General features: G+C 44.5%; 1 protein-coding gene across 1 annotated transcript; it reads left to right on the top strand.

Moving 5' to 3' along the window:
* Nucleotides 1-370: 370 nt before the first annotated feature.
* DEFB132 (defensin beta 132) lies at nt 371-1,916 on the top strand. The gene is made up of 2 exons (XM_037143269.2): nt 371-422; nt 1,633-1,916. Exons 1-2 carry the CDS (start codon nt 371-373, stop codon nt 1,914-1,916), a joined length of 336 nt encoding a protein of 111 aa, XP_036999164.2.
* Nucleotides 1,917-22,982: the final 21,066 nt, after the last annotated feature.

Raw genomic sequence — 22,982 nt, 5'->3', positions numbered from 1 at the left:
AAATGGTAGGTACTTTTTAAGATCTCTGATGCATATTGTCAAATTGCTCTCCGAAAGTGCTACCAATGAACACTCCCAGCAACAAGGCAGGAGGACACTACTTCCCCCATCCTCACCAACGCTGGCTGAAAAGCATGGTTTTAAAGATTCTCTTTCTTCTGCCTTTTTACCTCCTCACAGCCTAGAACACAGGTATCCAATAAATCAGTCCAGGCCACAGACCAGTAGACACTCTGATCTGAACTGACGAATCCGAGTGGCAGGGACCACTCCTTCTGGTTCCCTGCCAATATCCTGGCGTCCTGTGGATCCTATAAAGGGCCCTGACACCATTAGACCTCCACCTGCTCTCTGAGCCGTTCCTGCAGCCATGAAGCTCCTGCTCCTGGTCTTTGCAGCCCTCAGATTCCTGGTGACTCCAGGTAAACCGGGTTGGGGAGGGAAAGGAGAGCTGGGGGCTGGGAACAGTAGCAGATGTGGTTGCTCTGGTGACAGACAAGCTAGGCTGGATGGAGGCAGGGCTCACCCCACTGAGTTCCAACTTAAAGTAGGGATCCCCGCATCCACCAGTGGTCTCATATCCCATACCCAGCCACCACCCTACGTAACCTTGTACAAAATAAAACCAGTTCCCCAAACGTTTTTCCTGCTCTGAAACCAGAGTCAGCCTCGACCTGATCCAAAATATTTCTCCTCACTTTATGTGCTCTCCCTACACCCAAGTTTCTAAGAAGCTGAGAAGGCATCTCTCTTCACCATTTTCATCCTTTGAGATTAGCCCAGATTAGTGCTCAGAGGTGAGGATGAGCCTGGGAGAGGTCCCACCCCCCATGCCCAACAGAGGGCTGGCAGGCGGGGTGACGAGACCCTCCCCCCCCAGCAAGTTCACACAGGACAGCACACACAGTGCTCACTCAAACCCTGGGACAAAGAGAGAATGAAGAACCGGAGAAAGAAATCAGAGAGCCAGGCAATGGCTGCGAAGACAGCCGGGTGGGGTGGGGGCGGGTGTGGAGGTGCCGTGAGCCAAAGGCAGACACAGCTGAAATAAAGCCCCCCGGATTAACCAGAAGATGGTCTCCGGTGCTAGGCAGTGTCTGAATGCAAAAAATAAAAATAAACTGTGGGTAGCAGTCATTAGTCACCCTTTAATGCTCTTGGACAATGATGAGGCGCTTTTTTTTCCCCTGGGTTGACTGCTATTTACAGCTTTCTTACTCCCAGAGAACACAAGTGAAGCAGACACATGGTAAAAGGGGAGGCTGGGGTGAGTAAGAAGAGTCCCAGTTCCTCCTCTCTGTTCACACGCCCCCCTGACAAGGAAGCCCTGGCTCTCCCACCCCTTCATGCTCACCCTGCACTCGGAGGCACCAACCACAGCAAACTCACAGGCCCTCACTGGCTGCAAAAATGCAGACACCAGCCAAGAGAAAGAGCTCCTCAGAGTTCCCAGAGGATGTCAATCAAGGGAGATTGTGTCTGCTCCTCACAGCCCTTCCCAAGTCTCGTTCGCTGGGTATCTCAAGCATACATCTCAACATAAAAAGCCAAACGCCCCCCTCTGGCCCCGACCCCTTGGCAGTTCCCATGCGGCGTCTAACTTGGCGTCTCTGGTCTTTCCTCTCCCTGCAGCCAGTGCGGGCGGGACACGCTGTGGGCGGACGCTGCCAGGACACTGCAGGCTGTACTGCGGCTTCCTTGAAAGACCTCTATTCATGTGTGACAGGTACAGACAATGTTGTGTCAAGGACAGCGTCATGATGCCAAGGCCCATCTTGCCCCCATCTGTCCAGAAATCTAAGCACCCATGCAGAAAAAACACAAAAAGCCAAAACAAGAAGCCAGAAATGCACACGACACCAAAACCACTAGGGTCTCCAAAGACTCAGAGAATTATCACCACTCCGAGAAGCTGAGGCTTTCGCCTCCTGGGCTTCAACTTAGGATCAACTTCAAAGCTCCAGTGTTCTCCATCAGTTCGCCATTCCCTTAAAAGAGAATTTGGGGTTTGTACCTGTCCTACAGGAATTACTGCCATGCCGCTTCAGCCACGGGGTACGTGTCAGTTTGGGTCCTCCAAGAGCCATGCCAAGACAGAATTAGACGTGAACAGATTTACTGAGGAGAAACATGGTGGTAGACAAAGGTGAGAGGGAGGAGTAGGCAAGTAGAACCTTCAGACGGCAAGGCTGGTCTGATGCTTGGACAAGGAGAGAGGGCAGAAGGAGCCTGAGTGCAGATCTAAGGAGGCCTCAGCCGTGAGACTGGGAATGGGGAGGACCAGAGCAAGAACCGCCCCTCAGAGAAGCCCCACCAAGGGGTAGAGATGTCTGGACTCTGGCACTGGCTGGGAGCAGCTCCTGCAGGACACGGCTTTGGGGTGAATGCTACTGTCAATTCGGAGGTTTGGCAACTGGGGGCTGTCGACCAATTACATCCCGGCAACAGTCATTTACAGTGGGGAGTACGTGAAACACAGTTTATTCTTGTGTTATTATGCATTAATTGCTGTATTGTCTTCCATACGCACAACTGCAGACCTACCCTTGCCCCGCCCTGTACCCAGAGCCGACATTGTAAGTACTCTCTGAAAGCAAAGCTGGGATGAGACCGGTGAGTCACAGCGCCCACCCCCAGCACAAAACTGGCATGACCCTGCCGGAGAGCAGAGCAGACATAAGCACAAAGAAACAGAACTTCTATTCGTTTAGTCCAGTTAACAGTACTTCTGGGAATCCATGCAGTGAGTTATACAGGAGTTATTCCAAAGAAACAAAAAGTTATGGGCACAGAGGGGTTCCATGCAATGCCATTTAAATGGCAAGAAAATGAGAACATTCTAAATGATGGGATATTATATATCAATGACATGTATAATTACAAACGGAAATGCTTGCAGAATAATGAGGCATACTAATGACATTATTCAAAATAGTGTTTATACTATGGTTGCCGTTATGGCAAAATTGTCTCTTCAAGCGACACAATGAAACTCTTATGAAAATTATGACTTTCTTATTTAGTTGGAAAGCAGGATCATGCATAAATTTCATCGTACAGCCTGAGGCCCATTAATTCTGTGTAATATTCACACGACAGGTACCGAATCCAACCTGAGAAGCACAGACCAGAACACTAGGGACTAGACCATTTCAAACAATCCTGGAAACATTCTAACCATAGCAGAGAAACACAATGCCAATTCCTTACAAGGTCAAAATTAATTCCAGGTGGTTTAAAAATGACAGGGTGAAAAATAGAGTACTAATAAATTATGGGAAAAAAGATTATGGAGTTAAATATTTAATTTGGGAACAAGGAAGTTCTCAGTAAGTATGGCAATAAAGGTAAAACTCATGTAAGAATAAGTGATATATAAAATACCAAATTTCTGTATGTCAGAAGATATTATTGTAAAATATACTCATATTTTTGTGTGTATCAATAGTTCTTTTTTTAACTTATGAATACTATCCCATTGTACAAATACACAATTTATTTATCTGCGGACTTGGTGTCAGAAATGGGGCTGCTGCCCGTGGGGGCCATTAAAACAAAGCATCTGAATGCTCACCACCAAGTCTTCACCCTGTGTTTTCATTTCTGTTAGTTCAATACCTGGGAGTGGAATGACTGTCTCCCATGGCAGGCCGATACTGAACTTTGTAAGAAAATACCCCACTATTTTCCAAGACGGCCATATTGGCCGTATCACTATACATTCCCCTGCAGCCTATCAGAATTCCAGCTGCTCCTCGTCCTCACCAACAGTTGGTGTGACCAGTCTTTTTCATTTTAACTACTCTAAAGGTGTGTTGTGGTACCTTGTTGTGATTTTAATTTGCGTTTCTTTAATAAGCAATTACCCAAAGCAGTGTATTCTGTATGATTCCACTCATGTAAAATTCTAGAAGAAATTTCAAAGTAAGCTCTAACGACAGCAAGATTAGCGGTTGCCTAGGCATATGAGGGTCGGGGAGAGGCGGGCGGTGGGAGGGGTTACAAAGGGCCCAGGCCCAGGACACCCTGAAGGGCGGTGACTACGTCCGCCACCTTGATTACAGTGATGGCTTAGCAGATATATGTAAGCAAAAAACTTACCAAATTTTACCCTTCAAATGTACGCTAAAAGTTTATCGCATGTCAATTATACCTCAATAGAAGCTATTAAAATAAACTTAAAAGCGAAACAGAAAAATTAAAGTATCACAGTTAAGAAAACAAATGACAAACTGAGACATAGATGCTGAAGTGTTTTGATTCCCTAAAAATGTAACAAGTTCCCATTAAGTATCGAGGAAACTGTGAAGCCTCCAGGAGACACTGAAGTGACATAAACTAGCAATGTAACTGCTAAAATGGCCAAAAGTACCTGGGCAAAAAAAAAAATCTGTTTTACTTGTAATGAAATCAATGCAAATTAAAACTACAATGAGATGTCAATTTTTATCTATTATATCTTTAAAAAGCTTTGCAAGCCCAAGTTTGACAAGGCATGAAGAGAAACAAGATTTGTTACCAGACACTCCTATTTAGGACTGAATGGGCAAATTCTGGGAGATATTTAACTACACTTTTTAAAAACTTAGAAATGTTCTTTGGCTTAGGAAATTCTAACACTGGGAATAAATATATTCTGAGGAAATAGGCTGAATCCATATAAAATAATATATGTACAAGCATAATCCTAACAACATAGTTTAAAATAGTGAAAAACTGAAAACTACCTGTATGTCCAGAAATAAAGGAATTGTTAAATAAAGTAGATTTATTCATAATGTGAAATGCTACGTACCCCTTAAAAAACATAAATATAGAGCTTTCTTCAGTTATACAGAATAAATCTATTCATGTTATCGATTCAAAAAGAAATTTTAAAATCTTATATAAAAGATTTTATATACTATATATTTATAGTATATATTATATTATTGTACTAAAGTATTATACTATAGTATTATATTATATTAAATTAAAATATATATTGTTAATCCTATTTTATAACAAAACACACACATTACAAGGTACCCCAAACGCTGGGGAACTATTTCTGCTCTATGCCCTTCTCAAAGAAGACACGCAGCACATGCCAAAGTCAAGTCCGCTCCGAGGGACAGTCAGGAGAACTCAGTGTTTTACTGAAGACTGCGTGGGGGAGGGGGAAGGTTTGCATCAACACCACGCAGCAAATCTTCATAGCAATTCCCTCTAAAAATTCTCATTTTATTTTCACGTTCTTTATCACCACCTGACGCCTCAGCCCATAGGCTGTGGGTCTTGCAGTCACTTCTCCACACACGCCCCTCTGACTGCCCCTTATCCACCTCCAATTCTCCCCCTTGTCATAGGAAGGCCATTGTGTCCCCTCTCTGCTTCTCTTAGTCACATCTTTACATCCAGACCCTGGTCAACAGGTATTTACTCTCTAGAAAATAGCATGGGATTCCAAATAAATTATTGCATTGTCATCATAAATACAGTTCTGATAGCAAAAGGCCCTAAAAGATAAGATATGGAGTTATGGGCCCTGGCTGGTGTAGCTGAGTGGACTGAGCGCCGGCCTGTGAACCAGAGGATCCTGGTTCAATTCCCAGTCAGGGCACATACCTGGGTTGCAGGCCGGTTCCCAGCAGGGATGCACAAGAGGCAACCATACATTGATGTTTTTCTCTCTCTCTCCTTCCCTTCTAAAGATAAATTTTTTTAAAAATAAAAAAATAAATCTTTAAAAAGGTGCTGTGATATTTCCACTTATAAACAGCCAGAATGTCTCTCCTAAAATTTCTTCCAGGTAAATTACTTCCAATTCTACTAGAAATCAATAAATCAAGTACAAAAAGAGGAAAATAAGGACTTAGAGAACTTCTACTAAACAATCAACACACGAGATAATTAATACAGAGGGAGAACATTCTGCATAACTAGAAAGAAATAAACCTTTCTTTCAATTACCTATGGAAGAGTCAAAGTTTCGGGTAGTAATCAAATGTTTAAAAATAAAATTAAAAGCAGAAATTAAATACTTCACAGTCTTTATGCAGAGCAAGGTAAGACGGGAAATGAATATAAAGAGAACTAAACGTCTCCTCTGTAGAAAGTACGGAAAGGAGGTGCAGGACTCAAGGACAGCAGGCAAGATAAGAGCCGCGTGAAAATGGCAGGACTGAAGGGAGGCCCTTCGCAACAGCCTGGGTGGACCTGGAGAACGTTATGCGGGTGAAATAAGCCTGCGGGAGAAAAATAAATACCATATGATGTCACTAAACACGTGGAATCTAATGAACAAAACAAACTGATGAACAAGATAGAAACAGAGGGGAGGGGGCTGGGGACCTGGATGAAAGGAGGTGACTCAGCAAACAGACACAGACAACAGTGTGGCGACAGCCGGAGGGGGTACGCGGAGGTGGGCAAAGAAGAGACAAGTGGGGACAGAGACCTTGCTTTGGGCTATGGGCACACAGTGCAATGTGCAGATAATGATGTATTGAGTTGTACATTGGAAACCTGTATGGTTTTGTGAGACAATGTCAGCCCAATGAATCCAATTAAATAAAAGGACACACCTATTGAGATGGCTGGTTCCTTCCCCCTGTGAGCCTCAAACGGGCTGCCAGCCAGGCTTAGATCTCCTGGGCAAGAGGGGGAAGAACTCCTTTCCGCGGTGGTCAGGGGTACCAAGGGCAACCCGGGAGGTCACGGACCTCTTCTGCATCCTCATAAAACTCATTTAGGGAAGACGCTCACGTGTTTTAATTGTGTCTCTTCTATTCTTTACAGAACACTGTAGAGCCAAAAACTTTTTCAAGGTTAAAAATAAATAAAACTGCAATATAAAGATTCAGAGTATTTTCCTTCTCATTCCTGTATATTGAATATAATCAAACTTGAAAAGAAAGTTGGTTTTATCTGTATTCGAAGGAATTCTGTGTTATGTTAATAAACCTTTTTGATAAGAGTTAAAAAAAAAAAAAAAAGAAAGAAAGAAACTCAGCCCTGGCTGGTGTGGCTCAGTGGATCAAGTGCTGGTCTACAAACCAAAGGGCCACTGGTTCGATTCCCAGTCAGGGCACATGCCTCGGTTGTGGGCCAGATCCCCAGTAGGGGGCGGACAAGAGGCAACTGCACACTGATGTTTCTCTCCCTCTGTTTCTCCCTCCCTTCCCCTCTCTCTAAAAATAAATAAATCTTCAAAAAATTTTAAAGAACTCATACAGCTATCCACCCAAAACCTAGTCAATTTTACTGTACTTTTTGAATTTTAGAAAGTGACAGAAAGATCAACTGGTTGCCTTCAGTATACACCTCAACCCGGGACCTAACCTGAAACCCAGGCATGCACCCTAACTGGAGTCAAACCAGCGACCTTTCCATTTGCAGAACGCCGCCCAGCTGAGCCACACTAGCCAGGGCAATTTTACTGTATTTCAAAAGTTAAAAACTAAAAGATATAATCAGAAAAATCTCATTCGTACCACAGAAAAAATTGCTTCACTATATCAAAATAATATAGAACTTTTATACAAATTTGGCCTTCATAAAACAAAATGTTAATATAAAATATTAAAATATAAACTCTCAAGAGCCATAACAAACCCCTACATATAACTTAAGTAAGCAATTCTCCTATGAAAAAACGTAATGATTTTTTCCTTCTCTTTTCCTCTCCTGTTCTCATTAAATCTTAACTGAAACAGTAACTGTGACGAGCATGTAATGCTTGAAAAAATGAAAACCGAGCTTTAACTGTGCGCAATCGCAGTAACTAATATTAATAGGTATGTGCTTAGCCTGCTCCTATTTCTTGGCTAGTGTTTTTTCTTGCAAAGAAGAAGAAAAACTATTCTGAATCTTATTCTTTCAAAGATGATTGCCTAATAATTGTATTCTTGGCCCAGAAAGAAAAAAGAGAGGGAGGGAACTGAGGCAGAGGAGTGAAACATGTTAAGAGGTTGTACTATTAACGCATTTCAAAAGGAATTTTAATCAGTAAAACCAAAACACTATTATGAAATTAAATTATTCTTAATATTCTATCTTTAAGTATCATCGTGTTCACAGGAGAAATTGAACTTGTGTGCTATCAAAACCTCAAATTGGAAGCAAGTGATGAAATGGACAAAGTAATGTATTTGTCGTGGCATTATGCCCAGAAAAATGGCACGGTGGCTTCTTTTGAGACATTATTTTCTAAGGCTGAAATCCTGAGGTTTTTAAAAATAAAATGTTTGTCTTCTCTTTGGAAAAATACATCTTATGGCCATTGGTTGTTAAGCTGAAAAGAATAAAACCACCCCTTTTTCAGGATAACCTACATGAGGATTGATTTTTAAATTTTCATAATTATTATCTTATTTCCAAGTTTAAAGGCAAATGATAAGATATATAAAACAATCATACTATAAATTGTAGTATTTCTCAGTGCTTTAGTCTGCTCAGGCAGCCATAACAAAACACCAAAAACTGGGAGGCTCAAACAACAGACATATATTTTCTCACGGTTCTGGAGGCTGCAAGTCCTGGATCAAGGTGACGACGGTAGGATGGGTATTCGTGACGGCTCTCTCCCTGGCGTGCAGCTGGCCATCTTCTCGCTGGGTCTTCACGAGGTGGGCAGAAAGCGCATGCTCACCCAGAGGACTTGACCACGGCTCCACGCCTGGGCACGAAGAGGCTCCTCCTGCCCTGTCCTTGGAGTAGAAGTCACGCCCAGAGCGGGAGCCATCTTCAAGGACACAGCCTGGGAAGAGCGATGCGTTGCTGAGGCCCTCTGCACTGTGCACAGGACTGCACCCCATTAAGGCCTCTATCTAAACATTGAAGATTCCAGGTGGCAGGGGCGGAGATCTCACCTTGCAGCTCCCCTAAGACAAGGCTCCTGTGGAAGTTCCCTTGCCACCCACCCACCTGAAGTGGCCTGCGTCTTTCTTTCATCTCCCCTTGCTCTCCGTATTCGGGGACCCAGTTTCAGATTTCACCCCGGGAGCCCCCAAGTTTGCAACCCAACATATGGATTTGGGGGAGACAGAAACATTTGATCTATCACATTCAGTTTTGTTATTTTAATACTTAAAAATACCAGTTAGCAAAAATTAAAATATCTATTGGTATAGCTGTAAATGTAATTGTTTTGAGAGAATAGACATGTTTCAATTATTTTCTAATGGTTTTCTATTACATAATGTAGAAAATTTTGAAAATATAGATATGGCATACTTCATTCTGTTTTTTGTTTTTAAATGAGATTTTTACACTAAAGCAAAGCTGTCTATATACATTTTAATTTCCTTTGCCTTTCTATTAAGCAGTAGATCTTCCAGTACCTTGAGAACATATAAATGCACTGTGAACATGGGTTTTGTGGTAGGAAAGATTCTAACATTGCCCCCCACTGCCACCTTCAAGATTCTTGTCCTCCGGTTAGTCAAACACCGACCCAAGTACCGCTGTGAAGGGAATGTGCGGGTATAATTAGTTTCAAGCCAGTTGCCCTTAATATAGAGAGATTATCCATACCTGTCTAACCCAGTCAGGGGAGCCCTTTAGAAGCAGAGTTTTCTCTGCCTGGTAGCAGGAGTCAGAGGGATTTGAAGCAAAACAAGGATCTCATGCATCCTTGCTACCTTGAAAATGGAGGGGACCCATGTCCAAGAATGTGGGTGGCCTCTAGAAGCTGAAAGTCCAAAAGGAAGCAGGAACTTTAGTCCTGTGCCAGGAACTGAGTCCTGTCAACAATCCGAACGAGCCCGGAAGCGGACTCTCTCCCAGAGCCCCCGGAAAAGGGGCCACCCCAGCTGGCGCTTTGATTTCAGAGTCGTGACACCCTGAGCGTGGAACCATGTGAGCCTGCCTGGGCTTCTGACCCAAAAACTGCAATAAACAAATGCGGTGTTTTAAGTCGCTGACTCTGTGGTCATTTGTTAGGCAGCGTTGACAGTCTAAGAGAGTTTTCCAAATAAAATGTTTCTTGACTTTATGAGCTAATGACTTACAAATTGCTTCATGTATACCAATTGTACTATAAAGATTGGTGAACTGAAATTCCGCTAAAGTTTTCTGAATGGATTTAACAGAATAACACTTCTCTAGTAATTCTTAATATCGTTTGCATTGACATATTCCATTTTCTGCTATTTTAGAATGCCTTTTGAGACTTGAATGCAATACAATGATGAGTACCCATGTGTATATAGCTAAAGATATATAACTAAAGACTTGTTGAAATTGGAATTTAATTCTAAAGCTGTCCAACTGTACAAAATTAAAAGAAAAGGGCACACTCCCATCCCACAGTGTCTGTGTAGGTGTAACTGTGAACATCTTGACTTCTCTGAAACCCGTAACAAAATATGTACACTGCGGATAGTATCTTAACAATATGCTTAAGTTAGAGTTCATTGTGTTTTTCATTAAGATTGTTTTTGTTTTAAATAATATTATAATTTTAATATATTCTTTGCTATGACAATATAGGTAAGAGTATTTTTTAAAGATTTTATTTATTTATTTTAGAAAGAGAGGAAGGGAAGGAGAAAGGGGGGAGGAGAAACATCAATGTGTGGCTGCTTCTCAAATGCCCCCTACTGGGGACCTGGCCTGCAACCCAGGCATGTGCCCTGACTGGAAATCGAACTGGTGACCCTTTGGCTTGCAGCCTGTGCTCAGTCCACTGAGCTACACCAGCCAGGGTGATAAGATTATTTTAATATTATTAAGGGGAGTAGTAACTAAGATCTAAAATTGTCATACAAGTTACAAGTGAGAGGAAGAATGAGAAAAATCCGGAAAGAAATAAAAGTAATTGAAAACTTTAATATTTGAATAAATTTTAAAATTGTAACCAATACTTTGGGTACTCATTTTTTTTTTCAAGGAAAAAAAGGACTAGCCCTTTAACATCGGCCAACGAGGGCCTACAGCTGCTGACCTGAGAAAAGTTGCCACATCCACATCTCAGCTTCTCCTAGGACAGCCTGGGCCACAGGCAGGGAATGTGAGGGTACAGCGTCTAGAACAGAAGAAGCACACAGCCCCTTTTCCCTGCTGAAGATATGACAGGGAGGAAAAGTGACAGAACCCGGGTAACTGGTCACCAAAACTAATTCCTTTCCCTCCTGGGTACAAGGCTAGACGGCGTCCCATGGACTTATGTGCAATGAAGGAGGTCATGTGACTGAGTTCTCTCTGGCCAATAGAATGCAGGTAGAAATGGTTATGCCTCTTGGTGACCTGTAAAATCCTCCTGCGTAATATCCCATCCTCTTTCACTGAATATCCTTCAGAGGGACGGCAATGCCCAGGGTGACCTGTTGCCACATGTTGAGGAGGGCGGGGCCTCCCTCCGCTTGGGTCTCTGACTGCGCGGAGGAGCAAACCACTCCTCGCACTCCGGACTGGGTGTGAGTGACAAGTGAACCGCTTGAACTGCTGAACTAGAATGTTCGATGAACTAATGTTACCACAACTAATACCAAAATATGTGAGAAATAGAGACAGATTGTTACAGTACTAACTCTTCCTCCGTCAAAGAGGAGGGTCACATAACAGGCACTAAAGTTATCAAGACTTCACAGAAAAAAAATTACCCTGAAAATCATGAGTGATCACATCCATCTTCTTAGGTTCCTCTCTAAGTAGATTCTGTGAGTCTAAACTTAAAAATAAAAGAGCATTTGCCACAAAACCGTTTAAAAATTTTTTTGATCACTACAAGGAAAGTTTTTAATTATGTACTTATATGTAAAAATTAAAAGAATCTCTTTCTCTGCCCTTTTCCACAGCAGTTGTCAGTTTCTTTTTCTTTTTAGATTTCTTTAATCTTTAGAGGGGAAGGGAAGGAGAAAGGGAGAGAAATATTAATGTATGGTTGCCTCTCATGTGTCCCCTCCTGGGAACGAGCCTGCAACCCAGGCATGTGCCCTGACTGGAAATCGAACCGCAATCCTCTGGTTCGCAGGCCCGCGCTCAACCATTTCTTTTTCTTAAAGTCACTTCATTGAGGTAAAATTCACGTACAGAAGGTTGTATATAGTTAATGTCTACAACTTGATGGGTTGGGAGATAAGTATACGCCTATGAAAGAAACCAGCACCACAATCAAGCCATAGGTTTCTCCAACATATTACCTTCTAACAGCACATAATTCACTTACTTGTGATGTTAATTGCTTAGTCTCCACCTCCCTTTACTTAGTAATCAAGCTTCCCATCAGCAGGAATCTTTGTTTTGTTTACAATGTATCTCAAGAGCCTAGAACAGGGCTTGGCAAACAGTAAATGTTTGCGGGATGAAGGAATGAATGAAGACCTTCTTATACATATGTAAAAGATTTCAATGCTTCTAAATGTCGTATTTGCAGGACTTCCGCCAAGATGGAGGCATACGTGGAAGCACTGCGCTTTCTCCCACAACTAAGTTTAAAAACAACAAAGTTTCAGCAACAAAAACGCAGCCAAACCACAGAAAACTGAACTACACGGAAGTATGACAACAACGAACCCGTAAGAGCGGCAGAGCCAGCAGCAGAGCGTGGTGGGGCAGGAACGATCCACCAGACCCACCCGGACATGCAACCCAGGTGCGCCAGCAGCCGTGGGTGGATCCCAGGTGTGGAGAAGCGGGTGAACCCACAGAGGGCCCAAGGCGGTGGACCCACTGAGGGCTGATCACGGTCACACAGTCACACGCAGATAAACTGGTGAAGGAGCTAGCAGTGAGACTGACCGCGCAGGCCCCAGTGGCAGGAAGCGGTAGAGGGAACCGCCATTGTCCCTCTCTGACCCCACCCCCACATACAGCGTCATAAAACTGCGACCCGGGTGGCCCCGCCCTGGTAAACAACTAAGGCTCCGCTCCTCATACGTAACAGGCATGAACAGATCAAAACATAGCTCAAGAACAACTCAGAGCCCCAGAGCTGATAAATCTAAGTGATGAAGAAATAGCCAAACTTTCAGATGCATAGTTCAAAACACTGGTGATCAGGGTGCTCACAGAACTGGTTGATTTTGGTCACAAATTAGAGGAACATATGAAGGCTAAACTAATTGAAATGAAACTAATTGAAATGGAAATACACAGGAAACCAATAGTAATGGAAAGGAAACTGGGACTCAAATCAAAGGAGTGGACCAGAAGGAGGAAAAAAATGACCAACAGAAAAGGATAAAGAAACAAGAATTCAAAAAAATGAGGAGAGGCTTAGGAACCTTCAGGACATCTTTAAACGCTCCAACATCCGAATTATAGGGATACCAGAAGGGGAAGAGGAACAGCCACCAATGGAAAACTTATTTGAACAAATAATAAAGGAGAACTTCCCCAATGTGGCAAAGGAAATAGACTTCCAGGAAATCCAGGAAGCTCAGAGGGTCCCAAAGAAGTTGGACCCAAGAAGGAACACACCAAGGCGCATCATCATTACATTAGCCAAGATTAAAATGAGGGAGAGAATTCTAGAAGCAGCAAGAGATAAGGGGACAGTCACTTACAAAGGAGTTCCCATCAGATTGTCAGCAGATTTCTCAAAAGAGACCTTACAGGCAAGAAGGGGCTGGAAGAAATATTCCAAGTCATAAAATCCAAAGACCTATATCCAAGATTGATCTATCCAGCAAAGCTTTCATTTAGAATGGAAGGGCAGATAAAATGCTTCTCAGATAAGATCAAATTCAAGAAGTTCATCATCACCAAGCCCTTATTATATGAAATGTTAAAGGGACTTATCTAAGAAAAAGAAGATAAAAAAGATGAACAGTGAAAGGACAGCAAACTCACAGTTACTAAGAACCACACCTAAAACAAAAGCAAACTAAGAGGACAGCTAGATCAGGAGTGAACCATAGAAATGAAGATCACATTTAGGGTTAGCAACAGGGGAGTGGGAGGAGGAGAAGGGGGGGAAGATACAGAAAATAAGTAGCATAGATGGTAGGTAGGAAATAGATGGGGGGAGGGCAAGAATAGTATGGGAAATATAGAATCTAAAGAACTTGAGACATGTGGTCACAAACTAAACGGGGGGTAGTGGGGGAGGGGTGTGCAGGGTGGAGGGAAATGAAGAGGGGAAATAGAACAACTGTAATGGCATAATTAATAAAATATATTTTAAAAAATAAAATAAATGTTGTATTTGCTCCCACTTGCCTCACAAATCTAAGGGATGAATCCTCACAGGACATACCTGCTACATACCTGCTGTCTGAGATAATGGGTCATCACCAAAAATGTGAGTAATATATAAACATTATAGGTCACATTCGGAAGGTGATGCCAACCAGAATTATCCAGCAAGATGGCTTACACCCACTCAGTTCCACCAGATGAAAAGTTAGGACCCAGTCCGGCCTCACCGCTTCCCTGGGTAATCTCCGAAAATCCCCACAGAGCTCCTGCTAGGGCCTGTGCGCCATGCTCCTTGTACTGAAGTGGTCTTTCCAAACGTCCACACGGCTCCCTTTCTGCTCTGTCCCAGTCCTCTTTTCAGATGTCACCTTGGTGAAGCCTTCTCTGCCTGTCCTGTTTAAAACTGGACACCCTGGCCCTGACAGGTGTGGCTCATTGGGTTGGGCATGGTCCTGCAAACCGAAAGGTCACTGGTTCGATTCCTGGTCAGGGCATAGGCCTGGGTTGTGCACCAGGCCCCCGGTTTGGGGTGTGCAGCTGATCAATGTTTCTCTCCCTCTCTTTCTTCCTCCCTTACCCTCTCTTTAAAAATAAATAAAAATATTTTTAAAAATAAAGTAAGAATGAACATCCTTACCCCTGTTATATTATTCTCCACAGATTTTCTGATTATGTTATTCCCCGCAGACTTAATGCTAACACATCTAACATATTAGACATTTACATATTTATTTTGTTTATTTTTTGTTCCCCCTACACACTAGAATGTAAACTCCATAAAGATGAAGAGTCTTATGTCTCTAATTCACAGCTGAAACCCCAGGGCCTAGAATAACTTCCATGTAGTGATGCTCAATGGATATTTGCTGAATGAACACACAAATGACCAGATAAAAGACTACTTAAACAATGTAGCTACCCTGGCTAGTGTAGCTCAGTGGATTGAGCACGGGCCTGAGAACAAGACGATCGCGGTTTGATTCCCAGTCAGGGCACAAGCCTGGGTTGCAGACCAGTTCCCTGCAGGCCAGTTCCCGGAGGGGGACGCACGAAAGGTAACCATACATTGATGTTTCTCTCCCTCTCTCTTTCCCTTCACCTTTAAAGATAAATAAATAAAATATTTAAAAAAAACAAAGTAGCTAAAACTTAAATTTCTATCGGTCAGGATGAGCTAGGGCACAGGTCACCTGTATTTTTGGTCTCTGGACCCCTGCATATCTTAAAAAAATTAGTGAGGGTCTAAGAGAGCTTTTGTGTATGTGCACTAGATCTATCAGGAATTACTACATTTGAAGTTAAAACTAAGAAAATTTAAATATTTCTTTATTCATTGATTTTAAAATAGCAGCAATAAACTCATTTCATGCTAACGTGAGTATTATGAAAGTAAATATATTTTGAAAAATTGAATAGGAAAACTGGCTTTGTTTTAATTTCTGCAAATCTCATAGATTTAATGGAAGACAGCAGAGTTCTCATATTTGTTTCTGTGTTCATTCTGCTGCCATATGTTGTTAGGGTTGAAATATGTGTAGTGGGAAAAGGGAGCAGTATTTTCTTCAATAATTGCCTCTTCAGATGTTTGGGGATAGTCTTCTTCGATATTACACCAAAACCAAACACGTGGTAGATTCTGGAAGGTTAGCTGAAACATGGAAACTGAAGCCACATCAAACAATTTTCTTGTATGCTGTTACATAAAGTGCTTTGGCCTATTTCGTTCTTTATTTATTTTTTTAAAGATTTTATTTATTTATCTTTAGAGGGGAAGAAGAGAGGAAGAGAAACATCAGCGTATGGTTGCCTTTTGTGGGTCCCCTGCTGGGAACTGGCCTGCAGGGAACCGGCCTGCAACCCAGGCATGTGCCCTGACTGGGAATCAAACTGCAATCCTCTGGTTCGCAGGCCTGTGCTCAATCCACTGAGCTACACCAGCCAGGGCCTATTTTGTTCTTTAAATGGATCTGTGATTTGGTCACTTCCTGCGCTGGTCCCTTAGAAAATGTTCATTCACCGAGTTATACACCTCTTCCACATTTTGATGTTTCATTATACAACACCAAAATATCACATTCACTAATATCACCACTTATCAGAAAAACCTTTAAGACCTGAGAGGCTTCAAACTCATAGCGGTGGACACACTTGGAATTTTATCGTTGCCAAAAGTACAATCAGCTGTGGACCACTTAAGAGAAAAATTGTCTAGCAAACACCAGAGTCTGGGGAGCCATAGTTTGTAAGTTATTCATTCAGTGAAAGTGGTGCTTCATGGGCCCTGGCTGGTGTAGCTCAGTGAATTGAGCACAGGCCTGCAAACTAAGGGGTTGTTGGTTCGATTCCCAGTCAAGGCACATGTCTGTCTCTCTTTCTCCTTTCTTTCTCATGTTTACAACCGGCTCCCTTCACAGTTGCCTTTGACGTGCTTCCCATTTCATCACGGCTGATATTAAGCCCAGCAGCAGAATATGAGGACCTGGGTCACTGCACAAGCCACACACCCACCCACGAAGCCATCCCTGACCCCCATGGTTAACAAGGTCATCATTTTTACCAACACAACAAAACATCAGAATAATCTGAACTCGAAGCTGCTGGGGTGGTGAGAACCGCTCGTTCGTTCTCCAAGGTCCGGACAGTCCCGGAGCCAGGCAGGCGGCTGATGGAGCAATGGAAACGTTTAGGGACCGCGTTTAGGGACAGCACCCAGCACGGTCACAGACAAGGCAAGCCACACTGGTTGAATTAATCACAGAATTTAATAGCCAGGAGGCTTCATTTCCACAACCATTTACATATTTTGATAAACGAGAACGATGCTTTAAGCTTATGCAGCTCCTTTTCTTAAGAACGAAAACCTTAGCCAGTCCTCTTGATGTAGCAAGTCACTTTATTTTCCTGATGTATTTCAAAGTGAATTACAGGCTTAATTACAAAAGAGAGTGATTTACCCATCAGTGAAGGCTCTTCAGGTAATTTACGGGCTGCAAGGCCAGGGACAATCTTCAAGGGCAGCTGTCTGGGCTCACGCGGTACCATCAAACCCGTCTGCGTCTCACCTCCAACGGCTCCACGCTACCTGCTCCGTACCGGGCTCACTGTCAGGCTGTGCGGAACGCCTCCCGCAACTACGAGAACCCACCGGCTCCACCGCCAGACCCAGCGGGAAGGCGCTCGCGTCCCTCCGTCGGGCGGTGAGAAGCCGGAGCCTGGGCCCCACCAGCCCGATGGGCCGGACTCGGGCCGCGGGCGCGTGTTTGCGCCCCCAGCGGCCGGGGCGGTGGAAAGCTCCGATGGCCTTCGTCTCAAGTATAAACCCCAAATTCAGAAACAGAACCCGCCTCCTCACCGACGGGCGGACGGAGAATGGGGCCGGAGTGGGCTCCCCAAGTGGAAATGCGGGGGCTGTGACAGAGGAGGAGAGAGACCGGGGTCCCCGGAAACTCGGGGAGGAGACGCGAAGTCAGGAGCCGCCCTAAAAGCTTCTGGCCGCGTCTAGTGTTCTGGGTCACAGACTGTCTGAAAACACCCTTTTTCTTCTTTCTTGAAACGAGCACCAAAGCTGAGAGCCAGCCTCGGGGTCAGGGGTCCGCGGTCAGACCGAGGGGCGCCGTGATGGAACGGCCGCAGTTCTCAAGGACGATTCGGGCCGGAGCACCACGGCGTGTTCGGACGTGTTTTTAATTTAGAATTGTTTTACAGTGAACTTTTAAAACAAAAAATTGTCTAGTCGCTGTCATACCAATATTTTCATTGACTTGTTCAAAAGGAGTCTGCCCATAATTATGCGAGTCTACGTAAGTTTTATTCGGTTACTTAAACACTTATTTTCATCTACACTTAAATATGCCACTACTAACAAAGGCCCGGCCCGGCCCTGCCCCAGGACGCCGACTAGTAACAACCAAACCGCCAGCTTGAGCGCTGAGGTCGAAGAGCTCACACCGTTCGACTTGCCGGCTCCCATTAGCCCCCTTATGTATCTCCCTGTGCGAATCGTGCGTTGCCTAAGGCACAAGCTTTGCCTGCATTCCAGGGGCGCTGGGGCGAACTCACAGCGAGTGACAGTGATGAACTGTCACAGGAAATAGAGGTAATTGGACCCTGCCCAGGCTGGGGGGCGGGGCAGGGGACGAGAGCTGGGGCGCCACAGCTGCTGCATCTCAAGGGACAATTTGCAGGCTCGACCCAACCAAGACAAAGCCGCACAAATGCTGTTGTGATGTTTGACCGTGGGACCACCTCCGTTGAAGACGAGAGAGAACTCCTTTCAATAAATGCTGTTGGCAACATTGCACAGAAGCGTGCGACAGACGAAACTAGGCCACCTTCTCACACCACGCACAGGAATAAGCCCCAAATGGATCAAAGACATAAGTGTTAGATTCCAAACCATAAAAACCCTAGAAGAAAACATAAGGGGTAAAATCTCAGACATTTGTCACAGCGATATTTTTTTCTGACATATCTCCTTGGGCAAGGAGAACAAAAGAAAAAATAAACAAATGGGACTACATTAAACTAAAAAGTGTTTGCAAAGCAAAGGAAACCATCAACAAAATGAAAAGGCAATCCATTGAATGGGAGAACATATTCACCAATGATACATCTGATAAGGGGTTAATGTCCAAAATTTATAAAGAACTTATATCATTCAACACCAAAAGAAAATTTAAAAACGGGTAAAAGACCTAAACAGACACTTCTCCAACCAAAGAGGACATACAGATGGCCAACAGACATATGAAAAGATGGTCAACATCACTAATCAAAGACATGCAAATTAAACCATAATGAGCTATCACCTCACACTTGTAAATCAACAGACAAGTGCTGGCCAGGATGTGGAGGAAAGGGAACCCTTCTGCACTGCTGGGAATGCAGTCGGTGCAGCCACTGTGGAAGATGATATGGAGTTTCCTGAAAAAACTAAAAATGGAACTTCCTTCTGACCCAGGGATTTCACTACTGAGAATACATCCTAAGAATCCCAAAACGCTAATTTGAAAGAATATATGCACCCCTAAGTTCATAGCAATGTTATTTACAAACACCAAGATCTGGAAACAGTCCAGGTGCCCATCAGTTGCTGAGCGGATAAAAAAGCTGTGGTACATTTACACAGTGGAGTACTACATGGCCATATAAAAGAAGGAATTCTTACCTTTTGCAACAATATGTACAGACCTGGAGATTATTATGCTAAATCAGGGCTGACAGGCTCGTTTTCACCAGGGGACACATCAGTTTTGAGGTTGCCTTCAAGAGGCCGAATGTAATTTCAACTCCTTAACAGTTAAGGAGTAGTTACGTTTATACAGTCCTAAAATTATTTTGGCCCTGTGAAGGCAACCACAAGGCTGATGTGGCCCCCAGTGAAAATGAGTTTGACACCCCAGAAATAAACTAACAAAATAAAAACAGACTCATAAATAGAGAACAGACTGACAACCATGGGGGACTGAGTGAAAAAGATAAAGGGATTAAGCAAAGAACAACAACTCAGAGAGATAGACAACAGTGTGGAGATGGGGGGGGAGGGAAGAATAGGGGAGAAAGAAGAGGGTAAAGGAGGAAAATGGTGATGGAAGGGGACTTGACTTTGGGTGGTGAACACACATCACAATATACAGATGCTGTGTTGCAGAATTGTAAACATGCAACATATATAACTTTATGAACCCATCACCCCAATTAATTCAATAAAAATGTAAAATATAGGTACTCGAAGAAAGAGAAGAGGGACAGGTCAGGTTCCCAGCGCTCTGTTTATTGCCTCAGCGGGTGGGAGGGCGGGGCCAAGGCCCCAGCCTGTGGTCAGAAGCTCACAGACCCGCAGGAGCCTCACGGTGCAGGGTGTGAGCCTGCGCTGTTTTACCCCGTCACTAGATGTCCCCCTAAAATGCAGCTGTATTGCCATGGCAATGGAAGTGTCACCACCGAAACCTGGCTTTCCAATAGCTACAGCCAGTTCACCCATTCACTAATGGACTAAATAGTTATTGAGCACCACCTGTATGCCAGGTGCTGCTCTCTGCACGGCGGCAGCCGTGAACAAGAGTGACAAATTGCTCACACTCATGCAGATTACATTATGGTTGGGGGAATCCGGTAACAAACATAACGGGCCAAAATGAACGTAATGATAGTGATCGCTGCTCTAATGAAAACGCAGCAGTGATGTGATGGAGAGCGAGGGGAAAGCGTGGCCAGGCAACACCTCCCTGAGAAAAGAAACTAAACTAAGAAGGCATGGAGACGCAGCTGCACGAAGACCTGGAGAACAGTGTCCAGATCAGTGGACCAGTCACTGCAAAGGCTGAGCAGGGAAGGCGCTCGTTCGGCGGGAGTAAAGAAAGCCGGCGAGACTAAGAAACGGGGGCAGGAGAATGGTGAGATTTGGTTGGAGGCCGGTTCAGGTGGACAGAGGGAGGAATAGCAATGGGAGCAAAACCAAGACCTCCCACTTGCACACTGATAGCCAAAATGATTGTCTCCAATTGTGAATTCAATTTTTTAAAAAACCACCACTGGCGATTTTACAAACTGGGGATCCATCCTGTTCCCCAAGAGCCGGACCTGGAAGTGCTTGACAGGTTCGCTTTGTTTGCCCTTTACTGCCACCTTCTGGTTATACTCGGTACTCCCACGCCAAAGTCGAGGCACAATGGCTTAGTGCCGGCATCTACTGGACCCTGTGTGACTCCGTGCCCAGAAATTACCAAAAACTATCCTAAATCCTACTGGTGTGCCAAACTAGATTAAGATCAAAGAACTTCACAATATCCACATAGATGGGCCTTAGAACAAGAAACTTTCCTTTACTGGATGATTAGCTGGACTGAGTGCCAGAGTAAGCTTTTCAAACACCCCCTACTAAAATTTAAAAATGATGCCTGGTCATGACAGTGCCTGGGTTATGCCTGCTCACACCCCTCATCACGCTAAATTCTCCACCTTTTGGGCATTCTACACCTTCGCAAAAATGCTCTGGAGACACCCGTTCCTGCCATTAAAGGCAACACCAAGCAACTTCCCCTCCGCCCCCATCTCCACACAGCTGTTCTCACTCCCGCTGCCCTGTAAGGCCCCAGTAACGCATGGTGGGCAGGCCGACCAGACCACAGCGTGGGATCTTTTAGTCTAGTCCCCCCAACCTGCCAACCATGGCCCCAAATGTGCCGGTTTGGAATCCCGATGAGGCTCTGCCAAAATTCCGAGGACACAAGGGCCTCGCCAATAACAGTGATGAACTTCCACACGAGGCGGAGGCAAGGCGCCCGGCTTCGCACTGTGGTGTGGACAGTGAGTCATGAGCAGAGTCACTTAAAACTGACACTCCTGAGAAACACCTCACACGCCTGGCGGGGCCTCCCCACCAGATGCCGTCCGCCCAGGGCTCGCTCCTGCTGACCCATGGGCAAGTCCCCTTGCTCCCTGCCCCCTTCCCACACCCCCACAAGTGGGATTCAGCACGATGACCATGACCATGGACTGTCACTGTATGGCCTTTTTGCTATGCTTAGATCTTTCGGGGCTCATCTGTCTCCTAGGATGGGTATGGGACATGGACATTGTTCATGCTCTTGGCCACCAGGTTTTATTGGGCCAGCCACCTTCTGGAGCCAAGACTACCAGGAAGATGGGCTCGCTTCTGTATGAGGATGGCTCTCTGTTTGTTCAGGAGAGGATGGGTGATGGGGGAGAGGGATGCTTCTGGGAAGCAGGCTTTCAAGCCCATCTGAATGGGGTTCATCTGGGCTGAATTCCTGTCTCTCCTGTACTGGGAACTCAAGTTGCTACAAAACAGAAAAGCAAAGAAACAGTGCCCCAGACGTGACTCAAGGACTCGGGCACAAGCAAGCATAGGCTCCAAGACCCCTAAAGGTTGCCTGAGTGCTGGGTGGGCCTTGGGGACAAGAGTTCCCTGGTGTGGAGAACAGGGAGGTTTCTCTGCAGAAGGGTGATGTGGCAAGAGGAAGTGTGGGAGGTAGAATGCCCTCTCAAAGAAATCCACGTCCCAGTCGCTGGAATCTGTGAATATCTTTTGATACATGGCAAAGGGGAGCTGAGGTTGCAATGAAGTTTTTGTTTATAGACCGTGGGTAGAGATATGGATGTTAAAGGCGATGCTGGTGGAAGTCAGGAGGACAATGAGCAACACACCACTACAAACCGGAGGCAGAGGGATCCTGTAACCTGTGGCTTAGGGGACCTGTGTCCTACTGTGTAGAAAGGAGACATTGTAAGCCATGAATGAACCTCAACACCCAGCTGAGCAGGTTTCCAAGAAAAGTGTTGAAGGTGAAGCCTGATTTCTTGCTGCTTCTAGTAAAATGTGAGAAGAGAGAGATAAATTGAGGAAAGAACTGTTACCCCAAAAGCAAGCGCAATTTGGTGGTTTTAGAAGTACCCAACCTACCCAGTGGCAAAGGATGCTAACATTCAGAGACTCACTGTTAGGACAACATGCTCTGGTCCTGGTTAGTGTGGCTCAGTGGATTGAGTGACGCCCTGTGAACCAAAGGGTCACCAGTTCGATTCCTAGTCAGGGCACATGTCTGGGTTATGGGCCAGGTCCCCAGTAGGGGATGCATGAGAGGCAAGCACACATTGATGTTTTTCTCCCTCTCTTTCTCTTTCCCACTCTAAAAATAAATACAATATTTTTTGAAATAAAAAAAATAACTGTAAATGAGAATACGAGAAGTTGGAACCCTGTGGGAAAGTAAAACAGCAGCTTTCTGCAGCCCCAGCGAACCCTAAAGGGCCCCGACGGCCGAAGGCCACCCGACACGGCACTCCCAGGAACCAGAGCAGCAAGTCCTTGCTCTAAGGGGGATCTGGACGGTGCA

This window comes from Artibeus jamaicensis, unplaced genomic scaffold (assembly GCF_021234435.1).
Source record: "Artibeus jamaicensis isolate MK-2021 breed Jamaican fruit bat unplaced genomic scaffold, CSHL_Jam_final contig_685, whole genome shotgun sequence".
Taxonomy (NCBI): Eukaryota; Metazoa; Chordata; class Mammalia; order Chiroptera; family Phyllostomidae; genus Artibeus; species Artibeus jamaicensis.
Note: the sequence above shows the minus strand (reverse complement) of the source record. Positions and strands in the feature narration are given on the sequence as shown.